The 25,566-nt window shown below is 48.3% G+C and overlaps 1 protein-coding gene across 3 annotated transcripts in view; it reads left to right on the forward strand.

The window, feature by feature from the left end:
• The first annotated feature begins 1,443 nt into the window (after window positions 1-1,443).
• The window catches only part of EEF1AKMT1 (EEF1A lysine methyltransferase 1), a 47,454-nt gene continuing 23,331 nt past the window's right edge, over window positions 1,444-25,566 (forward strand). Inside the window, exons 1-2 of one of the 3 annotated variants that reach the window (XM_008158153.3) lie at window positions 1,444-1,479; window positions 18,748-18,908. In XM_008158153.3, coding sequence (XP_008156375.2) covers window positions 18,765-18,908 — 144 coding nt within the window. In that variant the 5' untranslated portion in view covers window positions 1,444-1,479; window positions 18,748-18,764. Of the gene's footprint in view, window positions 1,480-1,504; window positions 1,586-1,607; window positions 1,721-18,747; window positions 18,909-25,566 lie in introns of those variants that run through there. The other 2 variants (XM_054718695.1, XM_054718694.1) reach the window with 2 other exon arrangements.

Raw genomic sequence — 25,566 nt, forward strand, 5'->3', positions numbered from 1 at the left:
TTTCCCTTTACTTGAGTGAGAATCAAATTGCCTTTGATATTTTAAATTTTTTATGATTTGTAAGAACCATTAAATTACAGTGCAAATGTTTCACCAGGAAAATTCATCTTGCTGTGTTACTGTGAACAGACTGGCTCAGCACTGGTGGTGGAGGTATAACTGAACTTCCTGACTTCCTGGTCACCTTAATAGTAAAAAATAACATCATAATACACACTACATGAAGGTAACTATTGCATTTCACATGCTATGAAAACAATTGAAACTTTTAAAGTTTAAAAATACCTATTTCAAACCAAAAATTGCTTTAACCTGGTTTTTAAATTATAGGCCAAGACGGTCTCCAATGTATGGAATGCTACACCTGTTAAAACAGTGTACTGCCATAACGTTGGTTCTTGGTTCATGTTATTGATTTTTGGATTGTTCTATATATTTTCTTTCCTGCTCTTTTGCTAAGTTACACCTGATTTTGAAATACTTGGTGTAATTGACTTGTCATCACTTAAAAGCCATCAAAGTCAAAAGTAAAGCAAGGAAAAACAAAAAAGGAAAGCATGGGTTGCCATAGACCAGGAAATGGTATTTATAATTGAAATTATGGTACTCCCCAAGTTGTAAACTTGTTTTATATACTACTGTTATTTGACAGCTGAGTCATTTATTTATATCCTCAACTTACGCCAGAAACGACTTAAGGCGATTCTGCAGAATATATAAAACAGCACTATAATAAAGTTGGTTTTTTTTAAAAAAAGAAGGAAAAGCAGGACCATAATCCAGGTTGAATGCCTTCTTGAGTGGGAAGTAAGTGTATCACTTACGGTCTGATATTGCCAGGTTTAACACGTGCCTGTGTGCCAGGGGCTTTGCTGGAGGTGTTGATACTGAGGAACGCCCTCAGTCCGAAGGTTCTGAGGTTCGCGCCACGTCTCCCGCATTTGGAATATTTCCATAGAGAAATGGTGCTGCCAAATCAGTAGCTGACCGTGTTTCAGCGTGAAAACGGCTTCGTGTCGTTTGCTCCCCGGCTGGGCGTTTCGGCCGTCACGCCCAGTGGAAAGGGCGCGCGGCTGCACCTGGTGACCACGCCGGGTTTGGGGAGGAAACTGATTACAGTGGAGACAAAAAAAGCTTTTCTAAGCTTACCGACATTGTAAGGCCTCGCACGTCTGGATTTTTCTATTGGGAGACTGAGTAGACAGACCAAGTCCTCCGGACAGATGCTTGTGAAATGCACATCTCCCCGAGAACGAGCAGGTTCCTGGTGTCTCCCCAGAAAAACCTTAGGTTTCATTGGATTGCCCCCTCCCGGGCGGAACGGCGCGCCTGCGCAGTCTGCGTCTGCGCACTGCTAGCGCGGGACCTGGCGCGCGGGGCAGTGGGTGTGCGCAGGCGCGGGCGCCGCTGGGCGGACCTGGCCCCCCCCCCCCCCCCCCCCCCCCCCGCACCGGCTCCCGGTCACTGAGCGGCGTGGCGGTGAGTGGACTCGAGTGGTGGTACTTCTCCCGACTTCCGGGTGCGGGTGGGAGGCCGGGCAGTCCGGGCGGCGGCCTGCGAAGTCTGTGCCGTCGGAGGCTGTGCGGTGGGTCGTCCGGGGCTGGTCCGGGAAGAGGGGCGCGGAGGGGCGGGAGGCGGTAGACGCCGTGGTGACGTGCAGAGGACGGACCGGACGTCCGTGGTCCTGTTTCACAGGACGGAGTTGTACCTCAGGTCTCAGGTAACAGCGCGAGCACGGCTTTAGGAGGGGTCCGTTCCCTTAAGGGAGACGGGAAGGGAGCGAGGGCGGTGCTTCCTAGGGCTGGTTGGAGGAGGGTGCCCTGGCGGTGACAGGAACTTGGGAAGAATCCCGTTCCTGCTCTGCCCTCTGCACCCACTGCCTTCCAGAACCACTTGCAGAGAAGGTGAAGAGTTTTGTTGTTAATCCTCACCACAGGATTTTTTTTCTCTTTGAATAAATCTTTATTGTTCAGATTATTACAGGTGTTTCTCTCCCCCCCCTCCCCCCCCATGGCTCCCCTCCACCGGGTTCCCACCCCACCCGATGCCCTTACCCTCCCGCCCCTCACTGTCCTCCTCCATGGGTGTAAGATTTTTGTCCAGTCTCTTCCCGCACCCCTACACCCTTTACCGCCCCCCCTGCCCCCCCCACACAATTGTCGCTCCACTCCCTTTCTATGCCCCTGATTCCATTATATTCACAGTTAATTCTGTTCATCAGACTTTTTATTCACTTGATTTTTAGATTCACTTGTTGATAGATATTTGTTGACACTTTGTTGTTCATATTGTGTATCTTTTTTCTTCTTCTTTTTCCTCTTTTTAAAGAATACCTTTCAGCATTTCATATAATACTGGTTTGGTGGTGATGAACTCCTTTAGCTTTTTCTTGTCTGTGAAGCTCTTTATCTGACCTTCAATTCTGAATGATAACTTTGCTGGGTAGAGTAATCTTGGTTGTAGGTTCTTGCTATTCATCACTTTGAATATTTCTTGCCACTCCTGTGTGGCCTGCATAGTTTCTGTTGAGAAATCAGCTGACAGTCGTATGGGTACTCCCTTGTAGGTGACTAACTGTTTTTCTCTTGCTGCTTTCAAGATTCTCTCTTTGTCTTTTGCCCTTGGCATTTTAATTATGATGTGTCTTGGTGTGGTCCTCTTTGGATTCCTTTTGTTTGGGGTTCTCTGCACTTCCAGGACTTGTAAGTCTCTTTCTTTCAGCAGGTGGAGGAAGTTTTCTGTCATTATTTCTTCAAACAGGTTTTCAATATCTTGCTCTCTTCTGGCACCCCAATAATTCGGATGTTGGTACACTTGAAGTTGTTCCAGAGGCTCCTTAAACTATCTTCATATTTTTGGATTCTTTTTTCTTTTTGCTTTTCCGGTAGGGTGTTTTTTGCTTCTTCGTATTTCAAATCTTTGACTTGATTCTTGCGATCCTCTAGTCTGCTGTTGGATCTCTGTATATTATCCTTTATTTCAGTCAGTGTATGCTTCATTTCTAGTTGGTCCTTTTTCATATCTTTGAGGGTCTCACTAAATTTCTCGGTGGTTTCTAGAAGATTCTTGAGTAATCTTATAACCATGGTTGTGAACTCTATATCCAGTCGTTTGTTTTCCTCCATTTCTTTCATTTGTGACCTGTTTCTTTGTCTCCACATTTTCGCTGCTTCCCTGAGTTGGTAGAGTGGCTTTGTGTGCTTGGTGTCCTCTAGGGCCCAGTGGCTCAGCCTCCCCAGTTACCTGAGGTGGACACTCTTGGTGCACCCCTTTGTGGGCCGTGTGCACAGTCTTGTTGTAGTTAAGCCTTGATTGCTGTTGGTATCACTGGGAGGAATTGACCTCCAGGCCAATTTGCTGTGAGGACCAGCTGTGTCTACGCTGGGAGAACTGCTGTACTGGAGACACCCTTATGGGGCAGGACTTTGGTGCTCACTGAGTCTGCCTCTTGAGTGTGTCGCTTATGGATCTGAAGAGTTGTAATCTGGATGGTCTCACTCTGACCACTGGGTACACTGGCTCTTGTATCTCCAAGGAGGTGCAAAGTCAGTCACTGCCTGAGGCCACCCAGCAGGAGCTACAGTGAGATCTGCAGATTCCTCCTTTTTGTTTGGGGTTTGGAGGTGCCCAGATGAAGCCAAGGTGTGAAGCAAGGCAGGCTGCTGCTGCCGCTGCCAGGCCTTAGGCCTTCTTTTGGAAGCTTTGGAGCTCTCTGACCCAGCTGCAATTTGTTAGGTTTCAGGTTGCAAAAGGACAGGCCATTCATATGCAAAAGTCGCTGCACACAGCTTCGGGGGGGGGGGGGGGTTGTAAATTGGGTGGGGCGTGGTCTCAGGGAATCACCAGGGCAGAGCAAACAGCAGTGGCTGCCAGTCAGCCCTGCCCCGGAGAGGTCCACACATCTCTGCATCCCATTGTTCCTTGCAGGAACAATGATCGCTGCGAGCACCTCTGAGAGAAAGCCACCCTCGTGTTCCGGCCTGCTGCCAGACAGTCCAGTTTCTCCCCGTATGCGTCTGGGTCCCCAGAGTCTCACCTGGAACTAGAGTTCAGAGCAATTGGGAGCTTGTATCTCCCTCCCGAAAGAGAAAGACAACAATGCACCATGTTGCCAGCCCGTTTCACGCGTGCCTCCACACCTTCTCACCTCCACACCTCCTACCCATCTCAATGCGCTTTTTTCTTTCCTACTAGTTGTAGAACTTTCACTTAGCCAGGTTTCCCCTGGTGGTTCTGGGTGATATTTGTTTTGTCTCTTAGTTGTAGTTTTGATGCGGTTGTGAGAGGCAGCAAGTACAGGTGTTTACTATGCTGCCATTTTGGTTGTTTCCCAGAGGATATTTTTTCCATTGATTTTTAGAGAGTGGGAGGAGGGAGGAGAGAGATTGAGAGAATGAGAAACATTGATGCGAGAGAGACACACTCATTGATTGCCTACTGCAGGGCAGATCCAACCTGCAACCAAGGTACCTGCCCTTGATCTGAGATCAACCCCACGACCCTTTGGTCTGCGGGTGACGCTCTAACCAATGAACCAAACCAGCCAGGGTGGGAGCCTGTACAATTATGCAGTGGGGGATGGGAGAGTGGGCCTTGCTTTAAGCAAAGATCGTATAGGAAATTGAAGAATTTTACACATTGCTTTGTAGACCACATTAGTCAGATGCTGTGTAAAGAAATAGAAAGTGACCATACAGCCCATTAGGATCCTCCTCACCCCTGTTTAGGCTGTACATGATTGTGCCCATTACTTTACCATGCTGTTCCATCATCTTCATGCTTTTCCTTCTGCAATCTTCTCCCTCAAGGTGAAAGTAAACCCGCTGTGGCCTCACTTTTATCCTCCATCCACACATGCTCTTTACTCTGATCCATGGCTTTAAATGCAGACTCACCACATCATCATAGTAGAGCAGTTTTTTAACCCCCTAGCACTGTTGACATTTCTGGTCACATAGTTCTTTTTTGTGGAGGGTTGTCCTATCAATTGGATGGAGTTGACCAGCTTCCCTGACCCACTAGATGCCAGAAGGACCCTCCCTAGTTTTGATAACCAAAAAATATTTCCAGACTTTGCCAAATATTCCCCTGAGGGACAAACCTTGCCTGATTCTTCTGTGAGTGCCACATAAGGCTCACTGTCAGTTCAATAATATAACACAGCACTTCTCAACTCTTTTGTACATGAAAATCTCTTTCACAGCAGTTTCACAAATCTACTTAGAATTTTACTACTGCTAAAGATGTGATAAATTAGTGACAAGTAAAAAAATTAGCACATTAAAACTAATGTTCATTTAATTTAAACTTTAGTGATGTGTATTATATCAGCATTTTAATTTCCCCCACTTAACTAGTGATATACTCTTTAAAAAAAAAAATTTAAACCTGTATTGTTGAGAGTTTTACAGATGTCCCTCTTTTTTCCCCCTCCACCCAGTTCCTCCCGCCCCAGGCCTTTACCACCCTATTGTCTGTGTCCATAGATAAGATCTTTGGTTTTTCTCTTCCTTTTCTCATTTCCCCCTTCCCTCAGATTCATCAGTCTTTTCCATGTTTCCATGCCTCTGGTTCTATTTTATTCACCAGTTTATTTTGTTCATTAGATTTCTCGTTAGATTATTTTGATTAATAGATTCAATTATTGACAGATATGTATTGCCATTTTATTCTTCATATTTTTTACGTTTTTCTTCTTTTTCCTCTTCCTCTTCTTAAAAAAATACTCTAACATTTCATGTACTGCTGGTTTGGTGGGGATGAACTCCTTTAGCTTTTTCTTGTCTTTGAAGCTCTTTATTTGACCTTCCATTCTAAATGATAGCTTTTCTGAGTAGAGCAGTGATGGGCAATCTTTTGAGCTTGGTGTGTCAAACTTCGCCAAAAAACTGAGCATAACTCAGGTAGTGTGTCACTTTGAGGAAAAAACATTATTTCACAAATGTTTCATCCTCAGGAGCAGCAAATGTTTCATCCTCGGCATGCGGCCGCCTCAGCGGCCGCGTGTCATCAGAAATGGCTACACTTGTCAGTGCTGACACGCGTGTCATAGGTTCGCCATCACTGGAGTAGAGTAATCTTGGTTGTTGGTCCTTGCTTTTCATCACTTTGAATATTTCTTGCCACTCCCTTCTGGCCTGCAAAGTTTCTGTTGAGAAATCAGCTGATAGTCATATGTAGGTAACTGCTTTTTTCTTGCTGCTTTTAAGAGTCTCTCTTTGTCTTTAACCCTTGGCATTTTAATTATGATGTGTCTTGGTGTGGGCCTCTTTGGGTTCATCTTGGTTGGGACTCTGTGCTTCCTGGACTTGTAAGTCTATTTCTTTCACCAGGTGGGGGAAGTTTTCTGTCATTATTTCTTCAAATAGGTTTTCAGTATCTTGCTCTCTCTCTTCTTCTAGCACCCAATAATGCAAATGTGGTTGCTTGAAGTTGTCCCAGAGGCTTCTTACACTATCTTCATATTTTTGGATCCTTTCTTTTTTTTTTTAATTACTTTATTGATTAAGGTAAAACATATTTGTCCTCATCCCCCCATTCCCATCCCAAACCCCTCCCCACACATGCCCCCACCCCCCTGGATCCTTTCCTTTTGCTCTTCTAATTGGGTGTTTTTTGCTTCCTCATATTCCAAATCATTGACTTCATTCTCAGAATCCTTTACTGTTGAATACTTGTAAATTCTTCTTTATTTCAGTTAGTGTATGTTTAATATCTGACTGGTCCTTTTTCATGACAGTCTCACTAAGTCCCTTGAAGCTCTCATGAAGATCCTTGAGTAACCTTATGTTATAACCATGGTGTTGAACTCTGTATCCAGTAGTTTGCTTTCTTCCATTTTTTCATTTATGACGTGTTTCTTTGTCTCTGCATTTTGGTGGATTCCCTTTGCTTGTTTTTAGGTATTAAGTAGAGCTGCTATGTCTTCTGGAATTGGTAGAGTGGCCTTATGTAGTAGGTGTCCTGTAGAGCATAGTGGCTCAGCCTCCCCAGGCACCTGAGCTGGGCACTGTAGGTGTGCCCCTGTGTGCACAGTTTTGTTGTAGTTGAGCCTTGATGTCTCTTGGTGTCACTGGGAGGAATTGACCTCCAGGCCAAATGGCTGTGAGGACCAGCTACGACTACAGTGGGAGAGCTGCTGTCAGGAAAAACCTCTATGGAGCAGGACTTCCTTCAGTGGGGCTTTGGTGCTCACTGAGTCTGCCCCTTGAGTGAGTCACTTGTGGATGTGTAGAGTTGTAATCTGGTAAGGTCTGAAGCTGTCCACCGGGTGCACTGGCTCTAGGGCCTCCAGGGAGCTGCAAAGTCAGCCCCTGCCCGGGGCCACCCGGCAGGAGCTACAGAGGGATCTGCAGATGGCTGCTATTTGTATTGGGCTTGGACATGCCCAGGCGAGGCCCAGCTGTGAAGCAAGGCAGGCTGGTGCTAGTGTCAGTTTGGGGGCTTTTATTGATAGGTTTTGGGCCCGCTGACACCAGCTGTAGTTTGTGTTAAAGGTTTTAGCAGAGTCTGAAGCCTGAGCCAGCATAGGCCATTCATATGGAAAAACTGCTGCAAACAGCTTGGGTAGGGCTGCAAAGTGGATGGGCTTGGGGTCTCAGGGCAAAGAGTGTGAGCCAGGCTGATGGAGACTCGGATATGGCCCCTGCCAGTCAGCTCTGCAACAGGGGAGCTCCCAGCATAGGAACAATGATCCCCGGGAGCACCCCTGTCTGGGAGAAAGCCTCTTCCAAGTTCTTGCTTTAATGCCAGATAATCCAGTTCCTCTGCGTATGTGTCTGGGTCCCCCAAAGCTGTCTGGGCCTGGAGCTCAGAGGGGTCGAGTCTGAGTAAGTTTTTGTGCCAGCCCTTTAAAAGCAACTCCTAGTCTCCAGCAGCCTCCCAGTCACTCAGCCACAATCCCCGCTGGTTTTTACAGCCTGAAGTTACGGAGACTTCTCTTCCCAGCCCTAGAGCCCTGGGCTGGGGCGATGGTGTGGGTCTGGGACCCCTTACTCCTCCTGGGCAGCCTCCACAGAGATGATCCCCCTCCCTTCTGTGCCTCCACCTCTCCTGTCACAGTGTACATGCTACTTCTCTATTTGTAGAACTTCCATTCAGCCAGCTTTCAGGCCATTCTGAATGATGGTGGCTCTGCAATTTAGTTGTAATTTTGATGTGGTTGTGGGAGGTGGCACATAGTGGTGTTTACCTACACCACCATCTTGGTTCTCCCAGTGATGCCGTCTTGAACTCAATGTAGGAAACAGACTGTGATTGCTAATGTTGCAGCCCCTATTCTCCAGATGTTCTTCCATTGATCTTATCATTATCTAGCATATATTTCTATTTTTTATGGTCTTTTATTGTCTCACTAGAATGTGAGTTCCGAGAGACAGAGACTTTGATTCTCATCACCAAGACAGTGCTTAGTACAAAGTAGTGCCTCAGGGAACGATGATTAAATGAATGGATTTGATCAGCTTTAAAATAAACATTATTTTAATTTATTTTATATATTTTTATTGATTTCAGAGAGGAAGGGAGAAAGAGGGACAGATGGAAACATCAGTGATGAGAGAGAATCATTGATTGGCTGCCTCCTGCACGGTTCCTACTGAGGATTGAGGCCGCAACCCTGGCATATGCCTTGACTGGAAATTGAACTGTGACCTCCTGGTTCATAGGTTGACGCTCAACCACTGGAGCCACTCTGGCTGGGCTAAACTTATTTTTTAAATCCTCCCCGAGGATATGTTTTTCATTGATTCGAGAGAGAGAGAGAGAGAGAGAGAGAGAGACAGAGAGAGAAACATTGATGTGAGAAACACTGATTTCTTGCCCCCTTCCCCCATTTCTCAACTGGGGATGGAGCCTGCAACCTGGACATGTGCCCTAATCAGGAATTGAACTGGCAACATTTTGATGTATGGGGTGACTCTGAACCAACTGAGCCACATCAGGAATAGCTAAATTTAATTATTTTTACAACCATGAGAGACAGTTTTCTTAAATTGCTCTTTAGAATTGTTTGTTTTGTACTTGAAGTCACCTGGTATTTTGTTTGTTTGTTTTCTAAATATATTTTTATTGATTTCAGAGAGGAAGGGAAAGGGAGAGATAGAAATATCAATGATGAGAGAAAAATCATTGATTGGTTGCCTCCTGCACACCCCACACTAGGGATTAAGCGTGAAACCCAGGCATGTGCCCTGACTAGAAATTAATCAGTGACTTTCTGGTTCATAGGTTGACACTAAACCAGAGCCACAGTGGTTGGGCCATTTCTCATTTTAAATGGCTACTTTGCATCTTTTGGATACTCCGAGGCCTGGGGAATTTCTCCTATTAGAGTCTTGATTTTTCTGTTGCCTTTGGTGGCTTGTGCCTGAGGCCAAGATTGGATATACCGACTTAGGTCTTGGAATAGGAAGGGAGCAACATGACAAATATCTTTTTTTTTTTTTTTTTTATATTTTTAAATTTCTTTATTGATTAAGGTGTCACATATTTGTCCTCATCCCCCCATTCCCATCCCACCCCTCTCCCCACGCATGCCCCAATCCCCTGTTGAACTTAACCGTTGGATAGGCTTATATGCATGCATACAGGTCCTTTGGTTGAACTCTCCCCCTCTCCCCACCCTCCCCCTACCCTCCCCTATCCTCCCTCTGAGGCCCGATAGTCCGATCGATGCCTCCTTGCTTCTGGTTCTGTTCTTGTTCCTCAGTCTATGTTGTTCATCATTTCCCCTAGATGAGCGAGATCATATGTCACTAGATATATACTAATAAGAACTGAATGTGAGACGAGCAATAATAGTTATGCTGACAGGCAAATGAATCAATCTGTAGCGAGCTTCCCCCTGGACCAACAGTTCTTTTGAGACCCAATTTCAATGTCCAGTAGTTCCTTATGTGTACATGTCAGCACTGACCCCTCAGCTCTGGATGGTGGACAAATGGTGGTAATGGAGGTCCGACTCCCTCTGGTTTGGTCTCGGCCGAACCCAGGGGCACGGCGTCACCCGGACTAAGGGGCACGTGGCCTCACCCCTACCCAAGGGGCGCGTGGTCTCACCCGGGCCTGGGACCCAGCCTCACCCGGATGGATCCAGGGGCGCACGGCCTCACCCGGACCCAGGATCTGGCTTCACCCGTACCCAGGGACGCTTGGCCTCTCCCAGACCCAGGGGCACGTGGCCTCACCCGGGCCTAGGTGCACGAGGCCTCATCCGGATCCAGGGACACATGGTCGCACCCGGACCCAGGGACGCTTGGCCTCTCCCAGACCCAGGGCCACTTGGGCTCACCCGGGCCTAGGTGCACGCGGCCTCACCCGGATCCAGGGACACATGGTCTCACCCGGACCCAGGGATGCTTGGCCTCTCCCAGACCCAGGGCCACTTGGGCTCACCCGGGCCTAGGTGCACGAGGCCTCACCCGGATCCAGGGACACATGGTCTCACCCGGACCCAGGGACACTTGGCCTCTCTCAGACCCAGGGCCACTTGGGCTCACCCGGGCCTAGGTGCACGAGGCCTCATCCGGATCCAGGGACACATGGTCGCACCCGGACCCAGGGACGCTTGGCCTCTCCCAGACCCAGGGCCACTTGGGCTCACCCGGGCCTAGGTGCACGCGGCCTCACCCGGATCCAGGGACACATGGTCTCACCCGGACCCAGGGAAGCTTGGCCTCTCCCAGACCCAGGGCCACTTGGGCTCACCCGGGTCTAGGTGCACGAGGCCTCACCCGGATCCAGGGACACATGGTCTCACCCGGACCGAGGGACGCTTGGCCTCTCCCAGACCCAGGGCCACTTGGGCTCACCCGGGCCTAGGTGCACGAGGCCTCATCCGAATCCAGGGACACATGGTCGCACCCGGACCCAGGGACGCTTGGCCTCTCCCAGACCCAGGGCCACTTGGGCTCACCCGGGCCTAGGTGCACGCGGCCTCTCCCGGATCCAGGGACACATGGTCTCACCCGGACCCAGGGATGCTTGGCCTCTCCCAGACCCAGGGCCACTTGGGCTCACCCGGGCCTAGGTGCACGAGGCCTCACCCGGATCCAGGGACACATGGTCTCACCCGGATCCAGGGACGCTTGGCCTCTCCCAGACCCAGGGCCACTTGGGCTCACCCGGGCCTAGGTGCACGAGGCCTCACCCGGATCCAGGGACACATGGTCTCACCCGGACCGAGGGACGCTTGGCCTCTCCCAGACCCAGGGCCACTTGGGCTCACCCGGGCCTAGGTGCACGAGGCCTCACCCGGATCCTGGGACACATGGTCTCACCCGGACCCATGGACGCTTGGCCTCTCCCAGACCCAGGGCCACTTGGGCTCACCCGGGCCTAGGTGCACGAGGCCTCACCCGGATCCTGGGACACATGGTCTCACCCGGACCCAGGGACGCTTGGCCTCTCCCAGACCCAGGGCCACTTGGGCTCACCCGGGCCTAGGTGCACGAGGCCTCACCCGGATCCAGGGACACATGGTCTCACCCGGACCGAGGGACGCTTGGCCTCTCCCAGACCCAGGGCCACTTGGGCTCACCCGGGCCTAGGTGCACGAGGCCTCACCCGGATCCTGGGACACATGGTCTCACCCGGACCCAGGGACGCTTGGCCTCTCCCAGACCCAGGGCCACTTGGGCTCACCCGGGCCTAGGTGCACGAGGCCTCACCCGGATCCAGGGACACATGGTCTCACCCGGATCCAGGGATGCTTGGCCTCTCCCAGACCCAGGGCCACTTGGGCTCACTCGGGCCTAGGTGCACGAGGCCTCACCCGGATCCAGGGACACATGGTCTCACCCGGACCGAGGGACGCTTGGCCTCTCCCAGACCCAGGGCCACTTGGGCTCACCCGGGCCTAGGTGCACGAGGCCTCACCCGGATCCTGGGACACATGGTCTCACCCGGACCCAGGGACGCTTGGCCTCTCCCAGACGCAGGGCCACTTGGGCTCACCCGGGCCTAGGTGCACGAGGCCTCATCTGGATCCAGGGACGCATGGTCTCACCCGGACCCAGGGACGCTTGGCCTCCCCCAGACCCAGGGGCACGTGGCCTCACCCGAGCCTAGGCGCACGAGGCCTCACCCGGATCCAGGGACGCACGGTCTCACCCGGACCCAGGGACGCCTGGCCTCCCCCAGACCCAGGGGCACGTGGCCTCACCCGGGCCTAGGCGCACGAGGCCTCACCCGGATCCAGGGACACACGGTCTCACCCGGACCCAGGGACGCCTGGCCTCCCCCAGACCCAGAGGCACGCGGCCCCACCCGGGCCTAGGTGCACGAGGCCCCACCCGGATCCAGGGACACATGATCTCGCCCGGACCTAGGGGTGCGTGGCCTCTCTCAGACCCAGGGGCACGTGGCCTCACCTGGACCTAGGTGCATGAAGCCACCCGGACCCAGGGGCGCGTTACCTCTCTCAGACCCCTGGTCGCGTGATCTCACCCGGATCCAGGGGCTCACGGCCTCACCCGTACTCGGGACCCAGCCTTACCCGGATCCAGGGGCCCACGGCCTCACCCGGACCCAGGGTTCAGATTCGCCCGGACCCAGGGGCACATGGCCTCACCCGAACCCGGAATCCAGCTTCACCTGGACCTAGGGGCGCGTGGCCTCACCCAAACCCAGGGGCGTGAGGCCTCACCTAGACCCAGAGGCGTGTGACCACATCTGAGCCCAGAGGCTCGCAGGCTCGCCTGGACTCGGGTCTCAGCGGGGTTTCGTCTTCTTGATCCCAATTCCTGTTGGTCAATTCCCTCTCAGCAATTCCTTCGGTCATTTTCTCAGAGCTCCAGGGCGGCTGCCGCAGAACTCGTTGGGCGGCGGGCTCGGCAAGGCTCCGGTGTGCCCGGTGCCCGGCGGTGGGCTGGTCCGGTGTCGCTGCGTCGGCCCTTGGGTCTGCAACGGTGGCCAGTCGCTGAGCGTGCGCACCTGGCCACTTCGGGGCATTGAGATTCTTGAAGGACTCGGAGGTCAGCAAGCACGGAGTCTCCCACCCCATGTCTCCCAGGGGCTCGTCTGTCCGTGCTCGGCAGCGAGTGGAGCCGTCCCCTCAGCCGGAGACCGCCGGGGAAACTGCGCCGAGCACGTTCCTGGCCACCATTGTGTCGCCTGAGCCATAGTTCTTAAAGTGTGGACTTTGGGTCACCGGCATCAGCATCATCCTGCGTACCCCTCTCTTTTATTCTAGTTGTAGAGCATCTGCTCAGCCAGCCCCCCGGTCTTTCTGGCTGGTGTCTGCTCTGCTCTCCCGTCGTAGTCTCAATATTGTTGTGGTAGGCAACGATCAGGCTGCCGCCCTATGTCTCCATCTTGGTCCTCCTTTGTACAGTTAAGTCTTGATTGTTGTTGGTGTCACTGGGAGGAATTGTCCTCCAGGCCACTTGGCCGTGAGGACCCTCTTTGTCCATATAGGAAGAGTTGCTGTGCAGGAGACATGTTTGTGGGCCGGGTCTTGATGCAGCAATGCCTTGGCGCTCACTGAGTCTGCCTCTAGAATGCCTCCCTTATGCAAGTGATTGAAATCTGGTGTCATCTCCCACCAACCACTAGATGCCCTCGTTTCTGGGTCTCCAATGCAGTGTGGGTCAGCCACTACCTGAGGCACTCAGCAGGAAAAAGCTTCTGCTCAGCTTGGCTGGGGCGGAGCTACAGGGTGGAGCCTACAACCTTGGCTTCCTTTCAGCCCCGCCCTATGAGGCTCCTGTGTCTGTGTCCCTCTGTATTCCTTGCAAACACCTCTGAGAGAAACGCGCCCTGGAGTTTCGCCCACTGCCAAACAGTCCAGTCCCTCCCCTAATGAATCTGGACTCCCAGATTCTCGCCTGGAACTGGGTTTCAGTGCAGTTGGAACTGGGTCTCAGCGCAGTCTGGCGTCCCTGTCTCCTTCGCAGCAGGGCCACCCAGTGGCGCAGGCAAAAGTCCGTCCTCTGCGCACCTTCCAGTGCGCGCGTCTGGAGCCGCCGCTTCTCTGTGCCTCCGCCACCACAGCCCAAATTCATTCCCCCAGCGTGCGCCTGGCTTCCCAGGGTTTCGCCCGGAACTGGGGTTCAGTGCAGTCGGAACTGGGGTTCAGCACGGTCCTGAGCTTATGTCTCCTTCCCGCTAGGGCAGTTCAGTGGCGCAGGCAACAGTCCGTCCTTTGCGCCCCTTCCCGTGCGCGCCTCTGGAGCTCTGCCTTCCCCCGCTCCTCTGTGCCTGCGCCCCACAGCCCAGATTCATTCCCCCAGCCTGCGCCTGGCTTCCCAGGGTTTCGCCCGGAACTGGCGCTCAGTGCAGTCGGAGCCGGCGCTTAGCGCACTCCGGAGCCTTTATCTCCTTCCTGCCAGTGAACGCCGGCCAGGCCGTCAGCCGCCCCTTCCTCTCCGGCTCCATCCTCCCCGCAGGCGCGCGTGCTCGTGTCTCCGCCAGTTTCTCCATACCTCAGGCTTTTACGGCTCCCCCGATTGTCCCCGTGGCCTTCTCCTTCCCCCCAGCTGTGGGCATTTCAGTCCGCCAGCTCTCCTGTGGTTCTGGACGATGTCCGTTCTGACCTCTAGTTGTGCCTTTGAAATTGTTGTGCCCGGCTGCAGGTTAGGTGTTTCACCTATGCCGCCATCTTGGTTTCTCCATGACAAATATCTTGAGTAATTTTTGCTGACTTTCAAAACATCACTTGCTGTAACGTTTATTTTTTTTAATTTTTTATCTAAGTATAGTTGTATTGATTTCAGAGAGGGAGTGAGAGATAGAAGCATCAACGATGTGAGAGAAACATTGATTGGCTGCCTCCTGCACGCTCCCTAATGGGAATCGATCTCACAACCCAGGCATGTTCCCTTGACCAGAATTGAACCCGGGACCCTTCAGTCCGCGGGCTGAAACTCCATCCAGCCAAACCCACTAGGGCACTTGCTGTAAAATTTAGAAACAATGTTTTAAAAAACAAATAGGGTGCTGTTTTTGTGCTCAGAATAACTTCCTATATAATAAAAGGCTAATATGCAAATTGTCCCCTTGACTGGGAGTTCTACCAGGAGGTGGGGCCAGCCAGCCAACCACCTGTGGCACCTCCCCCCAGCCAGCCCCTCCACGCCACCTCAATTGGGGGTGGGACTGGCCGGCCAACCTCCCATATCCCCTCTCCCTGGCTGGCCTGGCCTGATCAACCCTGATCGGGGTGGGTCAGCTGGACCCCACCCATGCATGAATTCATGCACCAGGCCTCTAGTGATTTATAAATGTGGTTGGTTCCTGTGTAATAAGGAATTTGACCCACATGGAGGTAAACAAACCCTTTCCCAAGTGATAGGAATGTCTGTTATTCATGAAGGGCCGTAGGCCATATCAGCCTAACCTGGAGACAGGAGCTGGGGACTGACTTCAACCAGGTGGACAGTAATTCAGTCATTCATGGGAATGCCATGAAGCCTCAATACAAACTAGACACTGACACTCACACATGGGTGCTGGGATTGTAGTACCTCCAGTGGAAGCTTCCTATTTGGGACTCTGTGCACTCTTTCTTGACTGGCTCTAATTTGTACCCTTTCCCTGTAATAACTGAGTATAATTGCCCTTAGTGAGTTCTGTGAGGCTTTCTAGCAAATTACCGAACATAAGGCTGGTTTGGGAAGCCCCTGAACTTGCAGTTGTCAGGGGTCTTGGGCAGACATGATTGTCTTCAGGACTATGCCTTAATTTTGCAGCTTTCTGAGTGGTATCCCAAGAAGTAGTTGTGCCTGGTCATCAGTTCGTATAAAAACACCGAAATTCTCTCCCTCCCTATGTTTTACTTTTCTTCTCTTTCTCCTACTTGTCCCTTTCATATCTCTTTATATGCCCTTTTCTTTTTCTTTTTTTTTAAGATCAGTCCTATAACACTAAGGAGCCTTAGGTAACCTAAACAGTGATTTTCAAGTACAAAAAGATGTTACACAGTGGGGAGGAATCAAGATAGCGGCAAAGTTAAACAACTAAACTGCCGCCGCGCACAACAATTTCAAAGATACAACTAAAAGACAAAACGTCTACCACCCAGAACCACGGGAAAGCTGGCGGAGTGGTTGATTTATAGCTAAGAAGGAAAAAGAAAGGAGAACAAACGCGGAAAAGCGGAAGTATGGAGGCACGCGAATCAGGCTGGTGGCGGGCGACTGGGAGCGCGGCTTTTTTTTAACCCGAAGGGAGACAAGCTCCCGATCACTCTGAAATCCAGTTTCTGGGGACACGCAGGGGACCCAGACGCCTATGGGGAGAAGCTGGACTGTCGGCCATCGGGTCAGAAAGTGAGGGTGACTTTCTTGCAGAGGTGCGCCCAGCAATCATTATTTACTGCGCTGGAGCGCAGGGACACAGGGACTTGGAAACGCGGAAAGGCGGAGACGGCTGACTGGCAGACATCGCTGTTTGCCACGCCCTAGCCTAGTGAAGCCCTGAGACCCCGCCCCGCACATTCTACAAACCCACCCAGACTCCACACAGCAGCTTTTGCATATAAATGGCCTGTTCTGTGGCAGCTTAACCAAATTAACCACCAAAGCCCAAGCAAAAAGGAGAAAACTGTAGTTCCTGCTGTAACTCCTGCTGGGTGGCCTCAGACAGTAGCTGACCTGCACCCCATTGGAGATCCAGAAACTAGGGTATCTAGTGATCGATGTGAAATGTCACCAGATTTCAACCACTCTCATAAGGGACACATTCAGGAGGCAGATTCAGTGAGCGCCAAAGCCCTACTGGAACAAATCCTGCCCCATAAACGTGTCTCCAGCACAGCATTTCTTCCTTTATAGACACAGCGGGTCCTCACAGCCAATTGGCCTGGAGGTCAATTCCTCCCAGTGACACCAACAACAATCAAGACTTAACTACAACAAGGCTGTACACACAGTCCACAAAGGGCTGCACCAAGAGTGTCCACCTCAGGTAACTGGGAGGCTGACCCGTGGAACCAATAGGATACAATAGGACACAAAGCTACCCTGCCAACTCAGGGAAGCAGCAAAAATGAGGAGGCAAGGAAACAGATCTCAAATGAAAGAAATGGAGGAGAACAAACGAATGGACATAGAGTTCAAAACCACGGTTATAAGGTTTTTCAAGAATTTCATGGAAAAGGCCGGTAAATTTAATGAGACCCTCGAGGATATGAAAAAGGACCAACTAGAAATTAAACATACACTGACTGAAATAAAAAATATTATACAGAGACCCAACAGCAGACTAGAGGAACGCAAGAATCAAGTCCAAGATTTGGAATAGAAAGAGGCAAAGGACACGCCTCCAGAAAAGCAAGAAGAGAAGAGAATTCAGAAAGTTGAAGATAGTGTAAGAAGCCTCTGGGACAACTTCAAGCGTACCAACATCAGAATTATGGGGGTGCCAGAAGAAGAGAGAGAGCAAGACGCTGAAAACCTATTTGAAGAAATAATGACTGAAAACTTCCCCCACCTGGTGAAAGAAATAGACTTACAAATCCAGGAAGCACACAGAACCCCAAACAAAAGGAATCCAAAGAGGACCACACCAAGACACATCATAATTAAAATACCAAGGGCAAAAGACAAAGAGAGAATCTTACAAGCAGCAAGAGAATAACAGTTAGTTACCTGCAAGGGAGCACCCATACTACTGTCAGCTGATTTCTCAACAGAAACTGCATGCCAGACGGGAGTGGCAAGAAATATTCAAAGTGATGAACAGCAAGAACCTACAACCAAGACTACTCTACCCAGCAAAGTTATCATTCAGAATTGAAGGGCAGATAAAGAGCTTCACAGATAAGAAAAAGCTAAAGGAGTTCATCACCACCAAACCAGTATTATATGAAATGCTGAAAGGTATTCTTTAAAAAGAGGAAAAAGAAGAAAAAAGTAAAGATAAAAATTATGAACAACAAATACATATCTATCAACAAGTGAATCTAAAAATCAAGTGTATTAAAAATCTGAGGAACAGAATAAACTGATGAACATAATAGAATCAGAGGCATAGAATGGGAGTGGATTGATCATTCTCAGGGGGAAAGGGGTGTCTGTGTGGGGGGTACGGGAAGAGACTGGACAAAAATCATACACCTATGGCTGAAACCGGTTTGGCTTAGTGGATAGAGCGTCGGTCTGCGGACTGAAAGGTCCCAGGTTCGATTCCAGTTAAGGGCATATACATTGGTTGCGGGCACATCCCCGGTGGGCGATGTGCAGGAGGCAGCTGGTTGATGTTTCTCATCGATGTTTCTAGCTCTCTATCCCTCTCCCTTCCTCTCTGTAAAAATTCAATAAAATATATATTTTTAAAAATCATACACCTATGGATAAGGACATCGGGAGGGAGGTAAGGGCAGATGGGGGGGTGGGAACTGGTTGGAGAGGAGATATGGGGGGGGGGGGAGAAGAAACAATTGTAATAATCTGAACAATAAAGGTTTATTTAAAAAATAAAGATGTTACACAGATAATTGTGAAATGTTTGCACATGGCCATTGGGGTACCAGAAGAAAGCAAAATGTCTTTAAATACTTAATGTTAAAATTTTCTTCAGCAAGGAATTATGAAAATCTCATTTGTAAAAAATGAAATCCTTTAAAGGAAAACTCTGCATTTGTTAAACTGTAATTCAGTGGACTACCTCTGTAGATGTTTGATCTCATTTTAATAGGTTTGTTTTCCCTTTTTAAAAAGATCACTTTCTGTTTGTGTTTTTGCTGTGAGATAAACATTTTTAAATTGTTATTTGATGAGAAGAAGCACTTTTACCTTTTATCTGCAGGTCAGACAATTTGTGAGATGAGTGACTTGGAAGATGGGGATGTCCCCCAGCTTTCTTCCCATGCCTTAGCAGCTCTCCAGGAATTCTATGCTGAGAAGGAGCAATGTGCCTACCCAGGTGGGGATGACAAATACAATGTTGGGAGAATAGAAGAGAATTGGGTGAGTAAATGCATTCCATATATATTCGGAAATATTGGTGTGGAACCTGTTCTGGACCTAGTTCAGTGTTTGTCTATATCCCACCTTATACCCAAAACTTTGTCACCTGTCAATCGGGAGCTGATAACCTATTTGGGGAACTAGGACAGAAAGCTGTCCAGGAATATCTTAAGATGGCATAAATGCGGATTTTCCTGGTCAGGAACTTTCAAGCTTGTTGATGATCAGTGGATGGGACTTTTCAGACGGGAATAGCATGTAGTGTCCAACAAAGATGTGACTCCTGTATGCAGGTGCATTTTATTTGTTTTTATAGATAGAGCTCAGCAAGCCTGTGGAAAGGGTAAAATATCATGGTAGTAACTGAACGTAAACATGTAATGAAACATTAATGAAAGGGAGTTCAGATGATATTAATAGTTTCTGGTGGATAGTGTGTATTTTAATTATATGGTCCAAATAAAAATAGAAAGTGAAAGAGAAAAAAATTGAGTTGAGGGAAAATTCTAACCTAAGCTCAGATGTAAAAATTTAAATAGGTTTGTTTTCCCTTTTTAAAAAGATCACTTTCTGTTTGTATCTTTGCTGTGAGATAAACATTTTAGAGAATTAGATGAAGCTTGAATTTTCTGTGACTCCCCTAGATAATAGATTTGTCTTTCTTCCTCCCTTTGTAACTAGAATGAAGCTTTGTATGTTGGTGTGTTTTCTACAGTCTTTTACATTTTATGTCAAGTTTGGGTTTCTTATATAAAATTTTTCATTTACCACCAGTTTGAAACTGACTGTGATGGAAATATTTCTTTCCATTACTTTGAATGTTCCATCTAGGCAAAGCCTCTTTCCCACTGTTTGCTTTTTTGTGTTTGTCGTCTAGCTTGGTCCTTCTGTAAATAGAAAGCATCCGACACCTAAAGAATTGCAATATTCTTGGGTCATCTTTCTCTTTTCCTTCTGCTTAATTTTTAAATACTATGTACTCTGTTCTGATTCTAAAAGTAATCTATACAAAATATATGAACAAAAAAGTAAAAGTTAGTCCTACCTGGTTGGGTGGCTCAGTAGGTTGGACTGTTATCCTGTACACCTAAAGGTTGAGGGTTCAATTCCTGGTTAGGGCACATTGCAGGTTCGATCCCTTGTTGGGGCATGTTTGGGAGTCAATCAATCAATGTTTCTTTCTCACATAGATGTTTCTCTGTCCCTCTTTCTCTCCCTTCCTCTCTCTCTAACATCAATAGACATATCCTCCGGTAAAGATAAAAAAAAAAAGTCCTAATTCCACTACCTAGAATTAACAATTCTTATAATTTTGAGACTTTTCAATTATTTCCAATTACAGTTGACATTCAATATTTTATTAGTTTTAGGTATGCAAGCATAAGTGGTTAGACATTTATGTAACTTACAAAGTGATTACCCCAATAAGTCTAGTACTTAGCTGGCATCATACATAGTTATTGCAATATTGTTGACTATTCCCTATGCTGTACTTTACATCCCTGTGACTATTTTTTAACTGCCAATTTGTGCTGCTTTTTTTATTTTCATTTGAAAAATATTTAAATCATTTATTGCTGTTAAGTTACCGCATTTCAGAATACACACTGCATGGAAATGGATACTTTTCAGACCCTGGGGGTGAGATCTTAAGGATGTAGCCAGCTGTGAGTTGTCTCGTGGTCAGGACAGAACAAGAGTTCTGAGCACTCAGTTTCTAAGAGTCACAGACTGTGTTCTCTTCCGTTGCTCGATCAGTAAATTCTAACCGATAACAAACACAGCTTCAAAGAAAGCATCGCTGGGAATTGGAAATGACGGCCTGCGTGACTACAGTACTCGGCGGCGGCCCGGCGGCTCCGGAGCCCGGCTCTGTCCCGGTGGAAATGGTTGGGTTGGTAAACACCGCGCTCAGCGGGGCTTCCTCAGCAGGACCGTCCTGGTGACGGAGCCGGTGGCTCAGCAGCGGGCAGAGCCTCCCGGCCGTGGCTACGCTGATGCCTTCTTACTCATCTTGTTTGATGAGCCACCTGCCCTGGATGAGCGGGGCCACAGGAACCGGAGCCAGTTGAGAGGCTGCACCTTGCAGGCAAATCTCATGAACATCAGAGAGTAACAGCAGAGGGCAAACGTCATCCGCCCACTGATAATGTCCGCAGACTTTTCATGTCACTGATGGTGGCACTGGAGACCCCAGGTGGTTACTGGGCCCCAGAAGTGCGTGCTCAAGAGGTAGTCCCGGAAACGCTTGTCCAAGAGGTAGTCCCGGAAACGCTTGTCTGGACACGGCCCGCCGCCTTTCGCACCAGCGCCTGCCATGGCAGTGCCGGCCGCAGGCTGCCCTCGCCGCGGCTCCTCGGACGGAGGGGACACCCACTTTGTGCTTTTTAATTCCCTCATATTTTTCACCCAGCCCCTGAACCCTCTCCCATCTGACAACCATAAGTTCGTTCTTTCTATCTATGAATCTATTTCTGTTTTGTTGGTTCATTTATTTTGTTCTTTAGATTCCACATACAAGTGAAATCATATGGCATTTGTCTTTCTCTGTCTGACTTACCTCACTTAGCATAATACCCTCTAGGTCCATCCATATGATCACAGATGATATTGTTATCAGTGAAAGTGAGGTATCCCTTTCCCCACTGAGTGCTTGGGGTTGGGTCCTTATGTTATCTTGAGAAAAAGAATTTTCTGAGACCTGCATGGGAGGAAGAGTGATTTTATTTGTGTGGAATTATATCCCTGGGTTTGTAAAGTTCCATTTCCCTTAATTCAGTCCTGGAAGATGTGCAGCGGAGGGTTCAATAAAGGTAGAAACAAACCAGTGTCCAGAGTTTCTCTTCCATATTGTAGCGGATTTAGCACTAAGGTAGTTGAAGAGCAGGGTGAATGTAGGAGAATGAGAGCCCTACCAGCCAGGAGTCAAGTGCGAGCAAGCAAGAGCAAGAGAGAGCGAGCTCCTTTGTTTAGGACAGTGATGGCGAACCTATGACACGCGTGTCAGCACTGACACTTGTAGCCATTTCTGATGGCACGCGGCCGCTGAGGTGGCCGCAGGCCGAGGATGAAACATTTGCTGCTCCTGAGGATGAAACATTTGCGACTAGAGTCTTGGAGTTCCTCCCCTATTAGACACTCTGTGCCGGAGGTCTGTAGGCCAAAACAACAGAAGTCCGGCACAGAGTGTCTAGTTCTGGGACTTCCGGTTAAGCCGGGATCTTTGCCCTCACTTCCGCCGGCAGAGCAGGGAGCAGCAGACCACAGCGGGGGATGCATCTCTGGGGGCCCTGCCATTACCAGTAACCAAATAACAGTTAACCACAGCAACCTTTATCTACTGTTCTGGGGTGTCATGGATTTCTAATCCATCATTACTGGGATAAGTGAGGGGGAGGCTGGGAGAGGCGAAGGTTTGTGGCGTGCTATGGGTGCCGTTTCCCCGCCATTAGAAATAGCGGCAGCCATTTTAATTCACATAAGAAACACCATCTTGCTCCATAGTGCAGACTCGATTTCACCACTATTACTGTTGTGCATCCTTATTAACCCCTATTTCTGCTTATTAACCCTGCCCTTTCCTAAAAGACAGTTATATGCACCATTTTGTGGTTAGTTAGGCTAGTTAACCCCTAATTGCCTGCAGGCCTAACAAGCTATCCATAATTCTATCTTCTGTCACTGCCCCCCTGATGGAGAACCCAAAAAATAAAAAAACTAAGGTTAAGTAAAGGAAGTGGTAGTAGCAGTGGCCGACCCTTTCAAGAGACATGGACCGAGATGTATGGCTTCATAGAAAAAAATGGCAGATCATTTTGCGTTCTATGTCCTGAAACGGTAGTAAGCAGAATGTGGAATATAAATAGACATTTTGAAACTAATCATTCCCAGCTCTTGGAAAAAAGTGAGGATGAAAGGAAGGAATACATTTCCAGGCAGCTACACCTTTATAAGAGCCAATCTAATTCCATCCTTAAATTTATGAAAGGCTCTACAAATTTAACATCTGCAAGTTTGAGCATTGCTCACTCTATAGCTCAGCATGGAAAAGCGCTCAGTGAGGGAGAATTTATTAAAGGAACTCTCCTAAGATGTGCACCAGTTCTATTTCACGATATGCAGAATAAAGATGCAATTATTAAGAGAATATCTGAGTTACCACTCAGTAGAAATATCATAAAAGACCGAATAATGAGACTGAACACAAACGTACAACATCAATTAAAGAGAGACATAAGGAAGTGTAAATATTTTTCGATCTCTCTTGATGAAACTACTGATGTCACATCACATGCTCAGTTGGCCATTATTGGTCGATATTCTGATGGTCTCACAATGAGAGAAGAGTTGATAAAGTTAGTATCAGTGTCAACAAGTAAATCAGGAAGCAAAATATGTAAGGTTGTTATACAAACATTTCGTGACCTAAGCATTGATATCTCTAAAGTTGTGTCAGTGACGACAGATGGGGCACCAAATATGGTGGGGGAAAAAGTCAGATTTGTCAAATTGTTTACAGAAGCTATTGGACATCCGATTATGCCTTTTCATTGTATTATCCATCAGGAGGCTTTATGTGCCAAGGCAGGATTCACTGACTTAAACGACTTAATGTCAGTTGTTACAAAAATAGTTAATTTAATAGCTGCTCGCCCCCTTCACAAGCGAGAATTTTCAGCACTTTTCCTGGAGGTTGATTCCACCTACAGTGGACTGCTGATGTACAATAATGTAAGATGGCTGAGCCGAGGCAAAGTTCTTGAGCGCTTTGTGGAGTGCTTTGAAGAAATTAAGGTATTTCTTGATGATAAGGATCTGGGAAACTTTCCTCAGCTTAATGATGATAAGTGGGTCAACACCCTGATGTTTTTTACAGATCTCTCTGTTCATATTAATGAACTGAACTTAACCCTTTGCACTTGGATGTCGAGTGTGACTCGACACGGTTAGCAGTAGAATAAAGGAATCGAAAAAAGCGAGTGCAAAGGGTTAAAGTTACAAGGTTTTGGCAAAAGTATTGATGTTATGTTTGGATACATAAAAGCTTTTGAAAATAAAGTTAAAATTTTCAAGCAAGATATAGAAACTAAAACTTATAAGTATTTTCCTCGAGTAACAAAGTATTTTGAGAAGGCCAGTGCAGCTGTACAAAATGAAATGGAACTCTTGCATATGAAGTACCAGCATGTTTTATTTAGACTCGTTACTTGACCAGTTTAGTGATAGATTTAGTCAATTTAGAAGTCTAGAACAGACCATGAAAATAATTAAGTATCCTGATGTAGTAGTCTACAGTAATTTGGATTAAATGGTTTCCAATGGATGCAAATTGATGATTTGGAGATGCAACTTGCAGAACTTCAAGACAGTATCTGGGCTCAGGTGTTTGTCGACTTGAGGTCAAAGCTTGAGAATCTGGAAAGGTGCCGCTTAGAGAATCAAGAGGAGTGCCACTACGAACAGGAAATTTGGAGTGCCTGGAATCAACTACCAGACACTTTTAGCACCCTGAAAAATATAGCAATGGCTTTACTCACAATTTTTCCCTCTACATGCTTTTGTGAGGCCTTATTCTCAGCGTTAAATAATATCAAAACCAACAAAAGAAACAGATTGACAGATGAAGTTAGTAGCGCTTGCTTGGGCCTGAAGTGTACAAAATACCAACCTTCAATTGAAGATTTAGCCAATGAAATTCAGCAACAAAAAAGTCACTAATAGGCAGGTTAGTTACAGAATTCCCCCTCCCCCTCACTTATCTTAGTTCACGGCACCCCTCACAAGCTAAATAATATCAAGATCAACTAAAGAAACCGACTGACGGATGAACAAAGAAGTCACTAAGCAGGTAAGTTAAATATTTAGTTTTTGGTTTATTAAATACAATCCTACCTAATAAAAGGGAAGTATGCAAATAACCATCACTCCGTTACGCCCACGATGGGGCCGGCGGCAGGCTGGGGGCGGGACTTGGGGTGGCCAATTGGGCTGACAGGAGGAGCGGGAGGCGGGGACTCATGAGTCCCTGCTCCCTTTCCTCCCCCGGCCCCAACTGCCGGCACTGCGGGAGGACCGAGCGGAAGGCACCGGTGGCGGAGCTCGGGGTGGCCGATTGCGTGGCTGCCGGCACCAGTTTTTCGCCAGCAGCAGTTTTCCTCTGGCCACCCGAGTTCCTCTCGGGGTGGCCGATCGCGCTGGTGGGAGGCGCTCTGATCAGCGGGTGGCCAGAGGAAAACTGCTGCTGGCAGAAAACTGGTGCCGGCAGCCAGATGAAGGAAGGTCTATTGCACGAAACTTCGTGCAATGGGCTTCTAGTTATATGTAACAATTATACATTTATGTTATTTAAACTATAAATATCGTGAAATAATGTTTTTTCCTCAAAGTGACACACTACCCGAGTTATGCTCAGTTTTTTGGCGAAGTTTGACACACCAAGCTCAAAAGGTTGCCCATCACTGGTTTAGGAGATTAAATATCTCAAATCTTTCTGTGCTTGCAGTGGCCATACCTACTCTGGCCAATGACCTGTTCCCAGGTGTTATTGACAGACAAGTACCTTCCCTATTTCACCCAGCCTTTACTGGGATTGTGGCAGTTCTCCACCTGTCCAGTCCCTTCCTCCATTGATCTGCGGGGATAGACCTGGGTAATATTA

Source organism: Eptesicus fuscus, chromosome 7 (genome assembly GCF_027574615.1).
Source record: "Eptesicus fuscus isolate TK198812 chromosome 7, DD_ASM_mEF_20220401, whole genome shotgun sequence".
NCBI classification, from domain to species: domain Eukaryota; kingdom Metazoa; phylum Chordata; class Mammalia; order Chiroptera; family Vespertilionidae; genus Eptesicus; species Eptesicus fuscus.